At 33.3% G+C, this 14790-nt stretch overlaps 1 protein-coding gene across 47 annotated transcripts in view; it reads left to right on the top strand.

The window, feature by feature from the left end:
- Positions 1–14790, top strand: part of LOC141406562 (cyclin-dependent kinase 12) — an 87155-nt gene that overhangs the window by 34566 nt on the left and 37799 nt on the right. For 7 of the 47 annotated variants that reach the window (XM_073992262.1, XM_073992254.1, XM_073992252.1 and 4 more), the window contains exon 1: positions 12808–13068. The exons of 15 other annotated variants lie outside the window; for them this stretch is intronic. Coding sequence is in view for 1 of the 32 variants with exons in the window: in XM_073992239.1 (XP_073848340.1) it covers positions 12896–12926 (31 nt within the window). In the remaining 31 variants the exon portion in view is untranslated. Of the gene's footprint in view, positions 1–12769; positions 13069–13253; positions 13537–14790 lie in introns of those variants that run through there. 25 more of the 47 variants (XM_073992280.1, XM_073992288.1, XM_073992258.1 and 22 more) reach the window with 21 other exon arrangements.

The raw sequence follows: 14790 nt of genomic DNA, 5'->3' as shown, positions 1-14790 counted from the left end.
TTTTAAATAAATCGGGATTCAAGTTGACATTTTTAGGGGTTGTTTAGGTTTTTGCGATTTTGTTTGGAAACTGCAAGTCCTTTCAAAATGGGAATAAAGAAAATGTTGTAGCTATCAAAATTCTCTACAAGATTGACCTTAATGATATTTTCGTTGGTTTTACAACTTTTGAGATATAGAAGTTGAAATTGGGACAATTCAAATTCAAGTTGAAGTTGGAATTTATTGAGTCTTTTTACGAGTCATTAAAGCAAAATACAAACATTATTGGACATACTTAAAACTATAGTGTATGGTTTTAATAACGGTAGAGGAGATTCAACTCGTATTTTTAATTCAAATTCAATTCAATTCTGTATCGTCTCCTTATAAAACAATGTCATGACTGCAATTTCCCAACATAAACTTATATATCTAAAAAAAAGGCACAACCTATGAAAAATTACATAAGCCAGCCTTGTAGAGAATTTTCAAAGCTATAAGATTTTCTCAGGTCCCATGCCGATAAAACTTGCCGTATTCAAGCAAAATCGCGAAACCCTAACAAAAAACCTAAAAATGTAAACTGAGCTTCTTTATCTCAAAAATGGTACAGCCTGAGAACAAATCATAAACGTTATTCCTGTAGAGAATTTTCACAGCTACAACATTTTCTTTAGCTCCATTTTGATTGGACAAGCAAAATCGCGAAAACCTAATAAACACCTAAAAATGTCAACTTGAATCGCGATTATTTAAAAAGCGCTTCGGCGATTTTTTTGTTTTTTTATTTTTCTCATCTATGAACATTATAGTTTCAGAATCCGCAAAAACTTCCCAGGTGTAAGCACCTTCCATTTAAATTTGATTCAAGAGCATCGTGTGTAGTTATTAGTAGTCTTAACTTTATTCATTCGTGCAAAAGGAAATAATTTTTGAGAATTTTTTTTTTTTTCATTTCATACATTTTTTTCAATTTCTTTTTTTTTTTAATCGATTGGTGCGTTAAGCAAAGTTCATTCATCCGTGCTACTGGAAATAATTTTTGAGAAAAAATGTCGAAAAGTCATAACCCTAAATGTATACCATTGCTCCGCGGTGGAAAGAAAGGAAATTCGCTAGATATAATTTTTCAATTCCCCCCTCTTAAGTCGTAATAGCTCAACTCAAAAAATATATAATTACAAATACAATTTCGTTGAATTTCATGCATTATCATGAAAAGCACACGAATAAATGTCCAGTAATAATTAAGTAGATGGGTCTAAAACTATAAGGTTAGTAACTAATTTCTCATTAAATTCTATTCCAATGGACATATAAACGGCTTAGAAATGGTAATCACCTGGAAAGATTTTCAGATAATTTTGTTTCTAAAATTTTGTGGAAATGTTTAATTTTAATTGGGCTCAAAAGCTAAATTCATTTGTATGATATTGAAATGCCCAATGACAACCATTAACCTCATTGTATGTTTTTTTTTTAACAAATACGCCAAAATCACAAAAATATAAGAAATTATTCTAAAATATAGGGAGTATTATTGACATTCAAACTTACATATTATACCCTACCCCACTATGTGGTTGGTTTTGGCTCAACCTATATGTACATATATGGGGATTTCTGAGTGAAATCGGACACTTTTTCAAGATGAGGTTTTTGATTTCCTTTAATTTTTGCTGTTGTGATGCTGCTCATTAGCAAAACATTTTAGTATATTTTCAGATTTTTTTTACTAACGGTTCTAGAGATATCGCGCCTTGAAAAGTCAAATTCTGTAAAAACCACATGCAAACAAATCCTTATAACTTCTTTAATATTGGTCCAATTTGAAAAAAATCTTTTTTGTATGTTTTGTTGTTTTATCAGCTATTTAATAAAAGATAGCAACAAAATTGCACAGTGGGCCTGGATGCTATTTTTGCGATTTAATATTTAAAACAATTTTTAAAGATGTTCGATCCCCTCGATTTTCTTTAATTATACCCTACACCACTATGTGGTAAGGGGTATTATGTGTTAGTGCATTTGTATGTAACATACAAAAGGAAGCGAGATAGACCCATAGTTCCTTCTAGGGATATACATAGAATCACTTTCTGAGTCGATTTATGCATGTCCGTCCGTCCGTCCGTTCGCAACATACAGGTCGCATTTGTTGACCGATTTCGCTGAAAATTGGGGAATACCATTTTTTTAGCCGTCGGAAGAACGCTATTGCTTTTGGTGAAAATCGGTTCAGATTTGGATATATCTCCCATATATATTTTCGCCCGATTTCACGTATTTGCTGCACCAAACACGCTATATACAGTGAGTCAATTAAGTATTTTGCCTCTTTAGAAAATTGAAAAATTTTCAATAAATTCGTTTGAAACCATCAAATTAATGGCCAAAAAGTCGAATATTTATGCGTAGTATGTTTGTGGGTAGTTTTTTATCCAATATCTGCAAGAAACGCAGCGAAAGGCTTAATGGTCTTCTAGATATTGACCAAAATCTATAACAACATAAAATATTTTACCTCAAAAAAGTATTTTGCCTTTTACATATTTTTTGAGAAAAACACATTTTTGTTACACTCTAAAGATTTTTATTGTAACCGTTGGAGATTATGACATTATGCAACTGTTTCGGCACCAGTTCTACCACCTTGCGACATGTTTACGCGGTTATTTTCTCCAATTTTCCTACATTAATTTTTTTGACAATATGTTTTATTAATTTTGGTCATTACCGACATCAATCTCTAAGAAAATCAGTGAAAAATGATTCGCCGCTACCTTCAAATCCTAACAAAAGCGTAAAAAATAAATAAAAAGCTAAGACGCATCGCGAATAGTGAAAGAAATTACAGTTTAGAACTATGAAAATCAAGAACAGAGGCAACAAATTATTTAAAAAATCGCGAAGATCCTTCCTGACCGCTTCCAAAAATTAATCGTGTCTTCAATATTAATCTCAGAACCAATGTCTTGCATAAATTGCCCACCAGTATCCAAAATCCAGAGATATTGACGGTTTTGTAGCAAATAAAACATTAGAAAATAATTGGAAAATATAGGGAAACAATCATCCCTTGCCAAGACCTCTGAAGTTATAAAATTGGATTTTAAAAATGGTGCGGTTTAGTGGCGAAGGTATTTAAATATTTTTGCATCGGATGACCCTCACATGTTGCGGGAAAATACCAATAAAGAGCGATCTATTTTGTCTTATTTATTAAAAAATAATATGGTTTTTTCTTTCTATAACACCGTCAATATCTTTGGATTTTGGAACCTTGTGGACACTTCATCCAAGACATTGGTTCCGAGTTTAGTATTGAAGACACGATTCATTTTTGGAAGCGGTCAGGAGTGATCTTCGCGATTTTTTAAATATTTTTGTCTCTGTTCTTAATTTTCCTAGTTCCAAACTGTAATTTCTTTCACTATTCGCGATGCGTCTTAGCTTTTTATTTAGGATTTGAAGGTAGCGGCGAATCATTTTTCACTGATTTTCTTAGAGATTAATGTCGGTAATGACCAAAATTAATAAAACATATTGTCAAAAAAACTAATGTAGGAAAATTGGAGAAAATAACCGCGTAAACATGTCGCAAGGTGGTAGAACTGGTGCCGAAACAGTTGCATAATGTCATAATCTCCAACGGTTACAATAAAAATCTTTAGAGTGTAACAAAAATGTGTTTTTCTCAAAAAATATGTAAAAGGCAAAATACTTTTTTGAGGTAAAACATTTTATGTTGTTATAGATTTTGGTCAATATCTAGAAGACCATTAAGCCTTTCGCTGCGTTTCTTGCAGATATTGGATAAAAACTACCCACAAACATACTACACATAAATATTCGACTTTTTGACCATTAATTTGATGGTTTCAAACGAATTTATTGAAAAATTTTCAATTTTCTAAAGAGGCAAAATACTTAATTGACTCACTGTACGTCCAATTTTGATGAAATTTTGAATGTGTGACTGAATTTTGTCTATAAATAAGTGTGCAAAATTATATTGAAATCGGTCCGGATTTGGATATAGGTCCCATATATATTTTCGGCCGATTTCACGTATTTCCTGTACCACAAACGCTATATATGTCCGATTTCGATGAAATTTGGAATGTGTGACTGAATTCAGTCAAGAAATAAATGAGCCAAATTATATCGAAATCGGATCAGATTTGGATATAGCTCCCATATATATGTTCGCTCGATTTCACGTATTTGCTGCACCAAACACACTATATACGTCCGATTTTGATGAAATTTGAAATGTTTGACTGAATTCGGTCTAGAAATAAGTGTGCCAAATTATATCGAAATCGGTTCCGATTTGGATATAGCTCCCATATATATTTTCGACCGATTTCACGTATTTTCTGTACCAAACACGCTATATATGTCCGATTTCGATGAAATTTGGAATGTGTGACTGAATTCAGTCTAGAAATAAATGTGCCAAATTATATCGAAATCGGTTCAGATTTGGATATAGCACCCATATATATTTTCGGCCGATTTCGTTTTTTTTTCTGCTCCAAACACGATATATATGTCCGATTTCAATGATATTTGGAATGTGTGACTGAATTCGGTCTGGAAATATATGTGCCAAATTATATCAAAATCGGTTAAGATCTGGATATAGCTCCGATTTATATTTTACATATTTACAGTGGTGTAGGGTATCATATAGTCGGCCCCGCCCGACTTTGATCCTTTCCTCACTGTTTTTTTTTATATTAAACTACGATCAATTACAAAAATTGTAAGTCTTATTTGGTAGTGGGACTCGGACGATTACTTTTTTTTCTGATTGCGAAAAATTTGTTATTTTACCAAAAAATAAAAAGTTACATTTATTTACATTGGTTTTGTTGTTTTATTTAGGAATTTATCTGAAACATCTTAAAAATAGTTAAATTAAATATTGTACCAACATTAGTGGGTATTACTGAATGGCGTTTTTTTTTTTGTTCCCGCGATAAGTTTAGCCACTTCATATCTCAAATTCAACTCCATTTTAAATTTAAATATCTTCTTCAGAAAATCCCATTGTAATAATTGATAGATTATTTGGCTCGGATGCCCATTCCCAAACCGTGGTTATTTGATTATTAATTTATTTAGTTTATTGTCCGGCTGGTACACTTATTGCTAATCCATTTTCAAAATCGAAAAATAACGCAGTTTTTAAGATGTTTAAGACAAATTCCTAAATAAAACAACAAAACAAATGTTCAAAAATGTAATTTTGTATTTTTCAGTAAAAAAACAAATGTTTCACACTGGTATAAAGAAAAAATTGTATGAACAATTTTTAAAAGAGTCAGAAAAAATAGTAATCGTCTGAATCCCACTACCAAATAGGGCTTAAAATTTTTGTAATTGATCGCAGTTTAATACAAAAAAAATTAAAGAAAATCGCAAAAATAGCATCCAAGCCCAATGTTCAATTTTTTGCTATCTTTTATTAAAAAGATGATAAAACAACAAAACATACAAAAAAGACTTTTCAAATTGGACCAATATTAAAGAAATTATGAGTATTTCTTTGCATGTAGTTTTTACAGAATTTGACTTTTTCAAGGCGCGATATGTCTGGAACCGTTAGTAAAAAATCTGAAAATATACTAAAATGTTTTGCTAATGAGCAGCATCACCACAGCAAAAATTAAAGAAAATCAAAAACCTCATCTTGAAAAAGTGTCCGATTTCACTCAGAAATCCCCATATACAGTCTGTTACAAAAGTTAGTGTGCAGCAATGAAACCGAAACTGTAGGGCTTAGAACGGGACTTGAGGTTCTCCTACTATTTATTTTTGGTGGAAATATGAAAAGTGGCACAATTTGTGAGAAAATTAACTCCAAAGGAAAGTAGTTAAGTGTAAGAATTAGAGATTATTAAATTTTTCAAAAGTCTCCCTTGTCCCGTATGGGATGTTTGTGGAACAATTACACGTTTCAATAGGACAACTGCGCCAAAAATAAGGGATTGCTTCAAGAAATTTCCGATTTATCAAACAGGACACGATCAATATCACCCCATATTAAAACTTTAGAGATTCAAACCGTACAGTTTCTTATGAATGCAAACATTACACACTTTTCATTGTTGTCACCGCAGACTACCTTCGTGTCAATCCAATAAAATTAATTATTTGTTGTTTTCAATAAGTTAAGAGTATTCCAAAAGCAAATGAAAGGAGAGAATGTCACTTTTACAATGATGCAAATTAGGTTGGCGTGGGAGGTCAAACAACGGAGATATCGCAATAGTCGTTAATCCAATCCAATTTTTCATTTTTGAGATTTGATTTGTAATACATCCATTTACATCCATTGTATTGATTTGAATTATATTGACCAATATTAAAAAAGACATTCTGAGCTTTAAATTGGTATCAATTTTGTTACTAAAAGTGAAATAGATATAGAAAAGTACGCTCAGGTATCATTGTCTATTGTCAATGAATTTGAATAAAGACAAGCAACAACAATAACGTCCCTTAATATCGGTCACTGTCCCTTAAACCCCAAATACACAAATTAATTAATATACATATTTGGCAAAGAATAAAAAATAACTATAAAATAAAATAATGTTTAATTTTGATTGGGAACTTTATTTCTTACAGTATCTTCTATATGGAAATAAATTTCTTTATTACATACATAGCTTGTCTGTGCAAAAGTATCAATTAAAGTGTCATTCTGCTCTAAAATTCCCCCATCCCATCACGTTAATAAGCGGAGAATTTTGTTGATACCGCACTACATTTTTTTCTCTGCCTACTTTTTTTTATTATCTTTCATCAACAATTACTCACACCAAATGTTTTTTATGTGAATTATTGCTCAGCAGTATATCAAACAGTGGATGCAGAATAAAACGAAAACTGATATGAAAAATATATACATATAAGTATTTTCATTTGTTGTTATAAGAGGGTTTGAACAATGTAACGATAACATTTGGATCAAATCCGTTTCAGACAATTTGGAGTCCATTTAGACATGTCCACGTTAAATCTTGAACTTAGTAAAGATTCGGTTCTAACTTCTACTACTGCCTAATATCTCTTCCAAAATTAGATTTTAGTAAAGTTGACGATTTTAGCCACATTTTTAAAGTTCTCTGTGACCCAGAAAACTGTCCAACCAAAATTTTTGGCATAGGTCAATCAATGTTGTAGTATAGCTCCCTATGTAATGCTACCTACGGATTTTACGTATTTTTAATACTTTAGCCAAAGTTCCCAACCAAGTTAAATGTAAATTGGCATTTCGGCTTTCTCTTTTGATAGGAAACCTCAGCACCAAGAGTTTTGACACCCTTCTCTAAAAATGTTAGTCCAATTAGTCCATTTGTTACTTTAACCGGCTATATAACCATACCATACAATTGTAAATATAAAGAACCCTCAGTCTCGGACCTAAAGAAAAAAAAGTAAACACAATGCTTCTGACGTCTATAGGGGTTTGTTGAGTTTTTGGGCCAATTTCTCAGGAAGTAGGGACTTGCCCCCGAAAACATTCTACCGTCGTAACTACGGCCAAACGACAGATATTATTACGGAGGTACCCTAAAGAGTGGTCTGATGAAATCAATATTCGGACATAATCCGAGTCTGTAAGAAATTGGGATCAACTTCGAGTGTTACCTTACGTACTATCCAGTTTAGTTGGTGCCGGCAGGCTTTTTTGGAGCTTAAGGGGAAGGTACCCGAAGGAGTGGACCGATAATGTCCATACCCATATCTTCCGGATTTGCCATTTTAGTTGGTGCCATTAGAGTTTCCTGGAGCTTTTAGGTCATTACCTCAGGAAGTATGGACTTGCCCCTGTCGCAATGGGGGCCGCAAAAACAACTGATGAAAAAAATTTCAAAACGACCCGATAGGAGCTCTTAAACATAATTTTTTCCATATTCGAACCCGATCTGTATGTAGAAGGAAGGAATAATACGATGTGCCACGTTTAAACGAAAACGATTGCTTCCTTCTAGAGTTATCATTCACACCATTTTACAGCAAAAATTTGAACATTTGTGGGAGAGATACCCAAAGGAGTGGACCGATATGACCCATCATCGTACTTAAACTAAGTTTGGGCAAAATATTACAAAATGTAAAATTTGGCTCAAATCGGTTGAAGCGTTCGAGAGCCAGTCAGCCGTTCCGTTCACCAGCCAGTCAGCCAGATAGACATGCAGACAGACCGACGGACTGGGCTTAATCGAATCCAAATTGTCTGTAACGAATTTCGTCTAAACATACTTGGGGTCTAAAACCATTATGTATTTCGATGAGGCACATTTTTGGTCGTATCAAAGTGTATATACCCTCATTTGGACTAAAGGCTGAGGATATAAAAATCGACCTTTCTCTAAATTTTAAAAGTTCGCATGTGAAATTCGGCGAATGGGAAAATGTGTGGTGAAAATTAGAACAATCCTGCAAAGAATTGTCGGTACAGGTCTAATATTGATAAAGCCTTCCATAGAAATCTGTAATATATCGGCCCACTTCTTTGGGTACATCTCACACAAAATTTCAAAATTTTCCGGAAAATTGCAGTTTGAGACCAGATCTCGACATGCATTAAAACTTTTTTGCAAGAACTTGTACTCGCGGTGAATAATGCGACGGTACAAGAATTTTCAAGGACATGGCCATACTTCCTGAGCTCCAAAAAATGCGTCAGCACCAACTAAAATTACTGATAAGCACGATAATTTACGAATTGAAACTTCGAGCGCAGTAAATCAAGTTCCATGTGGGTCTTTATCGAACAACACCTTTTGGTACCTCCCTCACTAAACTTCAACACTTTTCTTCAGTGCAGTTTCAGAGCTCAGAGGATCGTTTGCAAATTTTTACTAAAAGTAATTCTTGTGGTCCTGTTTATTGGGATATGTTTTTCATCAGCAAGACCATAATGGCCCAAAAAAATCCCACAGTGATCAATTAAATGTCTTATGGGACGATAACTATAGAAAGGAGATAAAGCTGTAAAACCCTACGATCACCAACAAAAATTGTTCCTAAAGGAAGTCCTCGATATGGTCCAATCTATGCACATCGTAATTGTACTTCCAAATTCACATCTAATTCCACTACGATATAGTCCAATATTGGTCTACTTATTCCGATATCAGCAATTTAGACTTAAGGTCAGGTTGAGATTAACTTAATTTCGGATAGTTCTTACTTATTGTCTACATTTTCGACCCAAATTGAATGTAAATCTTCTCCACCTAATCCTACTCTGGACATATGTCCACGTTTTGGATTGGTCGCCATATAAGGGTACCACCAGATTTCAGGTATTCTGAAATTTTTATCGACATTTTCGGTCCAAATCGAATGTAATTTTGCATTTTGGATTACTAGTGGTCAGACAACTTCTCCATCAAAAATTGGGGACAAAGGTCCTGGAATGGCCCTCATTTAAGGATACCACCCGATTTCAGGAAGTTCGGAGTTTTTTCTCTAATTTCTGACCGAATTGGCTATAATTTGAGATAAAGGGTACATAGTGGTCAGGCTACTTTTCCCACCAAAAATTGTGGACATAGATCCACGTATTTGAATTGCCCCCATATAACGGTACCGAGTATAAAAAGTTCTGCCCGGTCGAAGTTCACGCTTTTTTCTTGTTTGGGTTTTAATTGTGATGACAAATGTCCCAGCTTCGGTTGGGGACATTTCCATAAAAGTGACAAACATTAAAAGAAAGCTTCTGAACTTTAAATTGGTTCCAATTGTGTTGCCAATACCAAGGATGTTAAAATAAACGCTCTGCTATCCCAATTCCCAATTTGTGGAATTTTATTTCCATGACGGATATCTCTGCCAAATTTTCTTCACTCATACTTTTCAGAGAACTTTCATCATTAAATTAATAATTTTATCGATATTGTTGGCCCAGTTTTCGAGTTTCCTATAGAACATAACTTTGAAGCAATCGATGAACATTTCTGAAAATACCTTGATTTCGATATTGCGACCGTAATTATTTTGCGTCAACCAGTCGTAAGACATCTGGTACCAGTCTTAAGACATCAGGTACTTCCATACATGAAATGTTTATGCGATAAAAACTTGTGCACCTATATGTAAATACTAGGGTTATGACTTTTTGAAATTTTATCTCAAAAATGATTTCCTTTAGTGAGAATGAATGAACTTTTGCCTATTAGAGCCTGTAGTGCGATCCTCTAACTCATTTGTTGAGTTACCGACAAAAATCGGTAATGTTAAAAGGCAAAACTATGAATGAAAAGTTCAAATAAAAGTTGACAACACTCTTACTATCGGTACAACTTTACGACTGCTTTTTATTCGTCGCTAACTTACCGAAAAACACCGTTAATTATGGAAATTATAAGCATTTTAACTCCAAAAATGAGTTAGAGAATCGCACTACTGAAATAACGTTTATTCCATTTTATTATAAAAAAGGTTCAGCACTAAAAAAATTTGTTAAAAAATACTATGAAATGAAAAAATTTCTTTTCTCAACAAATTATTTCCTGTTGCACAAATGAATGATGTTTTGCCTATTATTGACTATAATAACTTTAAATAAATATTGAAAAGGTCCCACACAAACCACTTTTAATTTATATGATATATGAAATGAAGTTATATGTATATAATATAAAATAATATACAGTTTGTCAAGTAATTGTTTTCACACTAAGAAAACGAACACTTTTCATGCAGTAATTAGTGAAAAATAACAAATAGTTGTGATAAAAATGTCGGGGTTTTTGCAAAAAATTGTTCGACTTGTTTAAGACCAGATTGAATGCATAAACAAAAAATTAAATTATTTTAACAACAATAACCAAAACCAATAATTAACATGAAATGCATGGTGTCAAGAAAATGCTTTAAAATGTAATGAAGGTTCCGAAATTCCCCATGTTTTCGGTAAATGCTTAAACATCATGACATTTAATGAATTTTATTCTTAACAAGGATTAACTGCTAACAAGTATCAACAATATTGGGAATACAATATCCCTACTAAGAGGGTTACAATATGGACCAATGGGGTACCAGATCATATTACGAGGGCAGTTCGGAAACTTCTTAGCCTAGCACAAAAAGCGCGGTATAAACAGAAAAAGGTTAAGTGTTTTGGAAATTTCCATCTCTGTTATGAACACATGTTAAATTTTGTTTCATATAGATCATATAGAAACATGTGTTAGGTGAAAGTGCTCCTTCATGTGCAGCAGTAAAAAATGGGTTTGCTGAATTTAAACGTGGTCGTACAAGCATTGAAGATGAACCACGTAGTGGACGTCCAAAAACAGCAACAACAACAGAAATTGTAGCCAAAGTGCATGATATGGTATTAAATGATCGACGAATAAAAGTGCGTGAAATTGCTAATATCATGGGAATCTCAAATGATCGAGTCCATTTAATTTTGCACGAAGAGCTACAGATGAAAAAGCTTTCTGCAAGATGGGTGCCGCATTTGTTAACAGTCGTTCAAAAACGCATAAGAATGATTTTAAGCGTCGTTTCATAACTGTTGATGAGACATGGATCCACCACTAGACTCCAGAGATAAAAGAACAATCCAAACAATGGACTGAAGCTAGAGGAAGTGCCCCAAAGAAGGCAAAAACAATTCAATCGGCTGGTAAGGTTATGGCAACGGTTTTTTGGGACTTCAAAGATATTTTATTGATTGACTATCTGCAAAAGGGTAAAACAATAAATTCAGAGTACTATTGCAACCTTTTGGATCAATTAAATGTACAAATTCGAGAAAAACGTCCTGGCTTACAACATAAAAAAATAATTTTTCATCAAGACAACGCACCAGCGCACAATATTGTTTCAACAATGGCTAAAATCAACGAATTAAAGTACGAGTTGCTTGACCACCCACCTTATTCACCTGATTTAGCTCCCAGTGACTTTTACTTGTTCCCAAATCTAAAAAAAATTCCTTGCTGGCAAGCGTTTTACCTCAAATGAAGATGCAAATACAGTTGTAAACCACTATTTTGAATACCTTGAGGTATTGATAGGCTAATAAGTTTCCGAACCGCCCTCGTACATGTGAACAATGTCCTATAGGTCTCAATGTCCTATAGGCCGGGAATATCTGAAAACTAAGACGTTTTATGAGTTTTTTAGTTCACCAGGATGGACTTCCATCAATTACAATAAATATTAACTACAGCAGAACTCGACTAAGTGTAGCCGGGCCATACTAACATTAAACGAGACCACCTAGGTAAAAAAAAACCATTTTTTCACTAATTAACGCGTGGAAAGTTTTCGTTTTGTTAGTGTGGAAACAATTTCTTAACAAACTGTATATGTGATGATAAAATTAGTGAGAAACAAGCAGTTATATCATTTTGGTTATGCCGTGTGCCCCTAAACCATGTTTTCAGGTAAATATTTGCTTACAGCGACTTTAAAAAAATGGTCCAAAGTTCTGAAAATCAAAAACTTATAAAGCTTTTTGTGCGGAAGCATTTTTTATCGAATCACTTTATAATTAAGATTTTATGTAATCTTACGTAAAAACTCATCATAATATGATACAGGGATACGAGGTTGTAAAAAAGTCATAACCCTAGTAAATACACTTCCAAAAAGAAAACTAAATATGTGAATATCTAATCTTAAGAGAATAATTCTTAAGATTTATGTTGTACCTGTACTTATTATCTGGTGTTTACTGTGGCGCAACAATAAAAGCAAACAATTCTCAACTGTTCTCTCTCATTGAAACATTCATTGAAAAAAAAACTCCCAACAGTAACACATGATTCCCAAGTGTCGTCATTAAGTCTTATGCGGTCTTTGCTTTAGAACGAACACACGGCGGTCACCGCGGGTTCCGATGCGAATTTGCCATAATTTACAAATGGTGAACACAACAAATATTCCCTGTCCAAGTGTGGTAGCTCAAAGTTGATTCGTGGTGATATATTTTAGTGGAAAAAATGATGAATTGAAAATAAAAACATATTAACTAAAAAATATGTGTTAGCAATTTGTTAAAGAGTTCTTTGTTGTTGTTGATGTGTGTTTGCTGAGGTAGTCAGTCTATTGAATATGTATCAATACACTTTGTCTGCCATCCACTCAGTTGGCTGTCAATGGCAAAGAAATTTATTCAATTCTAAACACATTTACGTGTTGTTTGTTTTTACCTATTTCCTCCGACTTTTGCTATTAAATTACTTGCGAGTGCGTTCGTTGTGTGTTTACGTTTCAAATAGAAAATTGAAATTGAGAAAAAAATAATTTACTTTATAGTGATGGTGACGGAAACAAGCCAAGGATAAAATGCAAAATAAGAACTGATTGCGGGAATTGTATTAAAAAATAATAAAATTTTATTTGATGTTATTGTTGTATTGCTCTTTGTAGTAAATTTATTAATTAATTATTAAAAATATAACAACGAAGGAAATTTATATTATTGTGTGTTACGTTGCTCCATGTTTTGCAATCAGAATGTGAATTAAATTGTGATAAATTTGTCTTTATTTATACATATATGTAATTATTTTGTAGATATGTACATACATATGTAAATTAATACCACTTTTTCTTGAGATACTAATCTAAAAATATGTAAAAATATATTAAAATTTAATGAAGAATTTAGCATTAAAAAAACTCTACTTTAATATTGTTACCGCATCATCTTGTAAATGTGAAGTATTTTATATACATATCTATGTGTGTACTTATTAAAATTGACCTATTTCATCGAAATAATTACTGCGTCAGTTACTTGCTTTTTGCTAATTTTTGCTAATCATCGAAATAATGGTTTTAGACCCAAAGTATATTTTGGACGAAATACAATACAGAAAATTTGGAGTCGTTTTAGTCTTGTCCGTCTGTCGGTCCGGCTTATGCGCACGATAGCTCCCGAATGAATCATCCGATTTGATCAAAACTTTGCATCTCGTAATATTTTGGGAACAAGTCAGGTTTATGGCCTGATCGCGGATCTTTTAGGCATATCTACTGTCGATATCTCTTGTGACCCTGATTCCAAGGATATACATTTTGTACTGCGGAAGTCCATACTTCCCAATATATGGGTCTTCAAAGTTCCAGAAATACCCCTAACTTGTTTGTTTGTTTTGAAAGCTAACCAATATTGGTTTCATTTTAAAGCTTGTGAAGACTAGATTCTAAAAATCATAAGTTTTTGTTGGTGGACAGCATTCGGCCGGGATTTAAAGACTTTCACCTATGGACAGAGTCGAACACCGGCACCGAACACCGGAGTCGAACACCGGCCTTTTAAAAAATTCACGTTTTCGTCGACTTCCGCAACACAAATTGTATATCACAGTAATCAGAGCCCCAAATGATACCACCAGTAAATATGACAAGGTGATCCGCATTCAGTCCTTGAACCTGACTTAAGTCATATTTTGTTCAACTTTACACTAAAATTTCCCAAACTTTACACATTGCACTATTTTTTCCAGACATAAATCATGTTCTAATATGAACACTGCTTCGGAAACCTTCCACACAAAATTTCAAAAATTGTTGCAAAGTTGCGGTCTTGCAAAGCGAATAATCAAATTTTGGCTGCAAATAGCCGCAAATCTTGCTGATAAATGCATGGCAAATTTAGCTTAAATCCTCAAAATACCAAATATCGGGCGGAACAGTTATATGGGGGCTATATCAAAACGTTGGCGTATGTTCACAATTTTTGGTGGAGAAGATGTATGTGCAACGAGAACATCCAAAATCCTCAAAATACCAAATATTTGGATGTACCGT

The sequence above is a fragment of the Musca autumnalis genome, unplaced genomic scaffold (assembly GCF_047663935.1).
Source record: "Musca autumnalis isolate F117 unplaced genomic scaffold, ASM4766393v1 scaffold_5, whole genome shotgun sequence".
Classification (NCBI taxonomy): domain Eukaryota; kingdom Metazoa; phylum Arthropoda; class Insecta; order Diptera; family Muscidae; genus Musca; species Musca autumnalis.
This window is presented reverse-complemented; position numbering and strand designations above follow the sequence as displayed.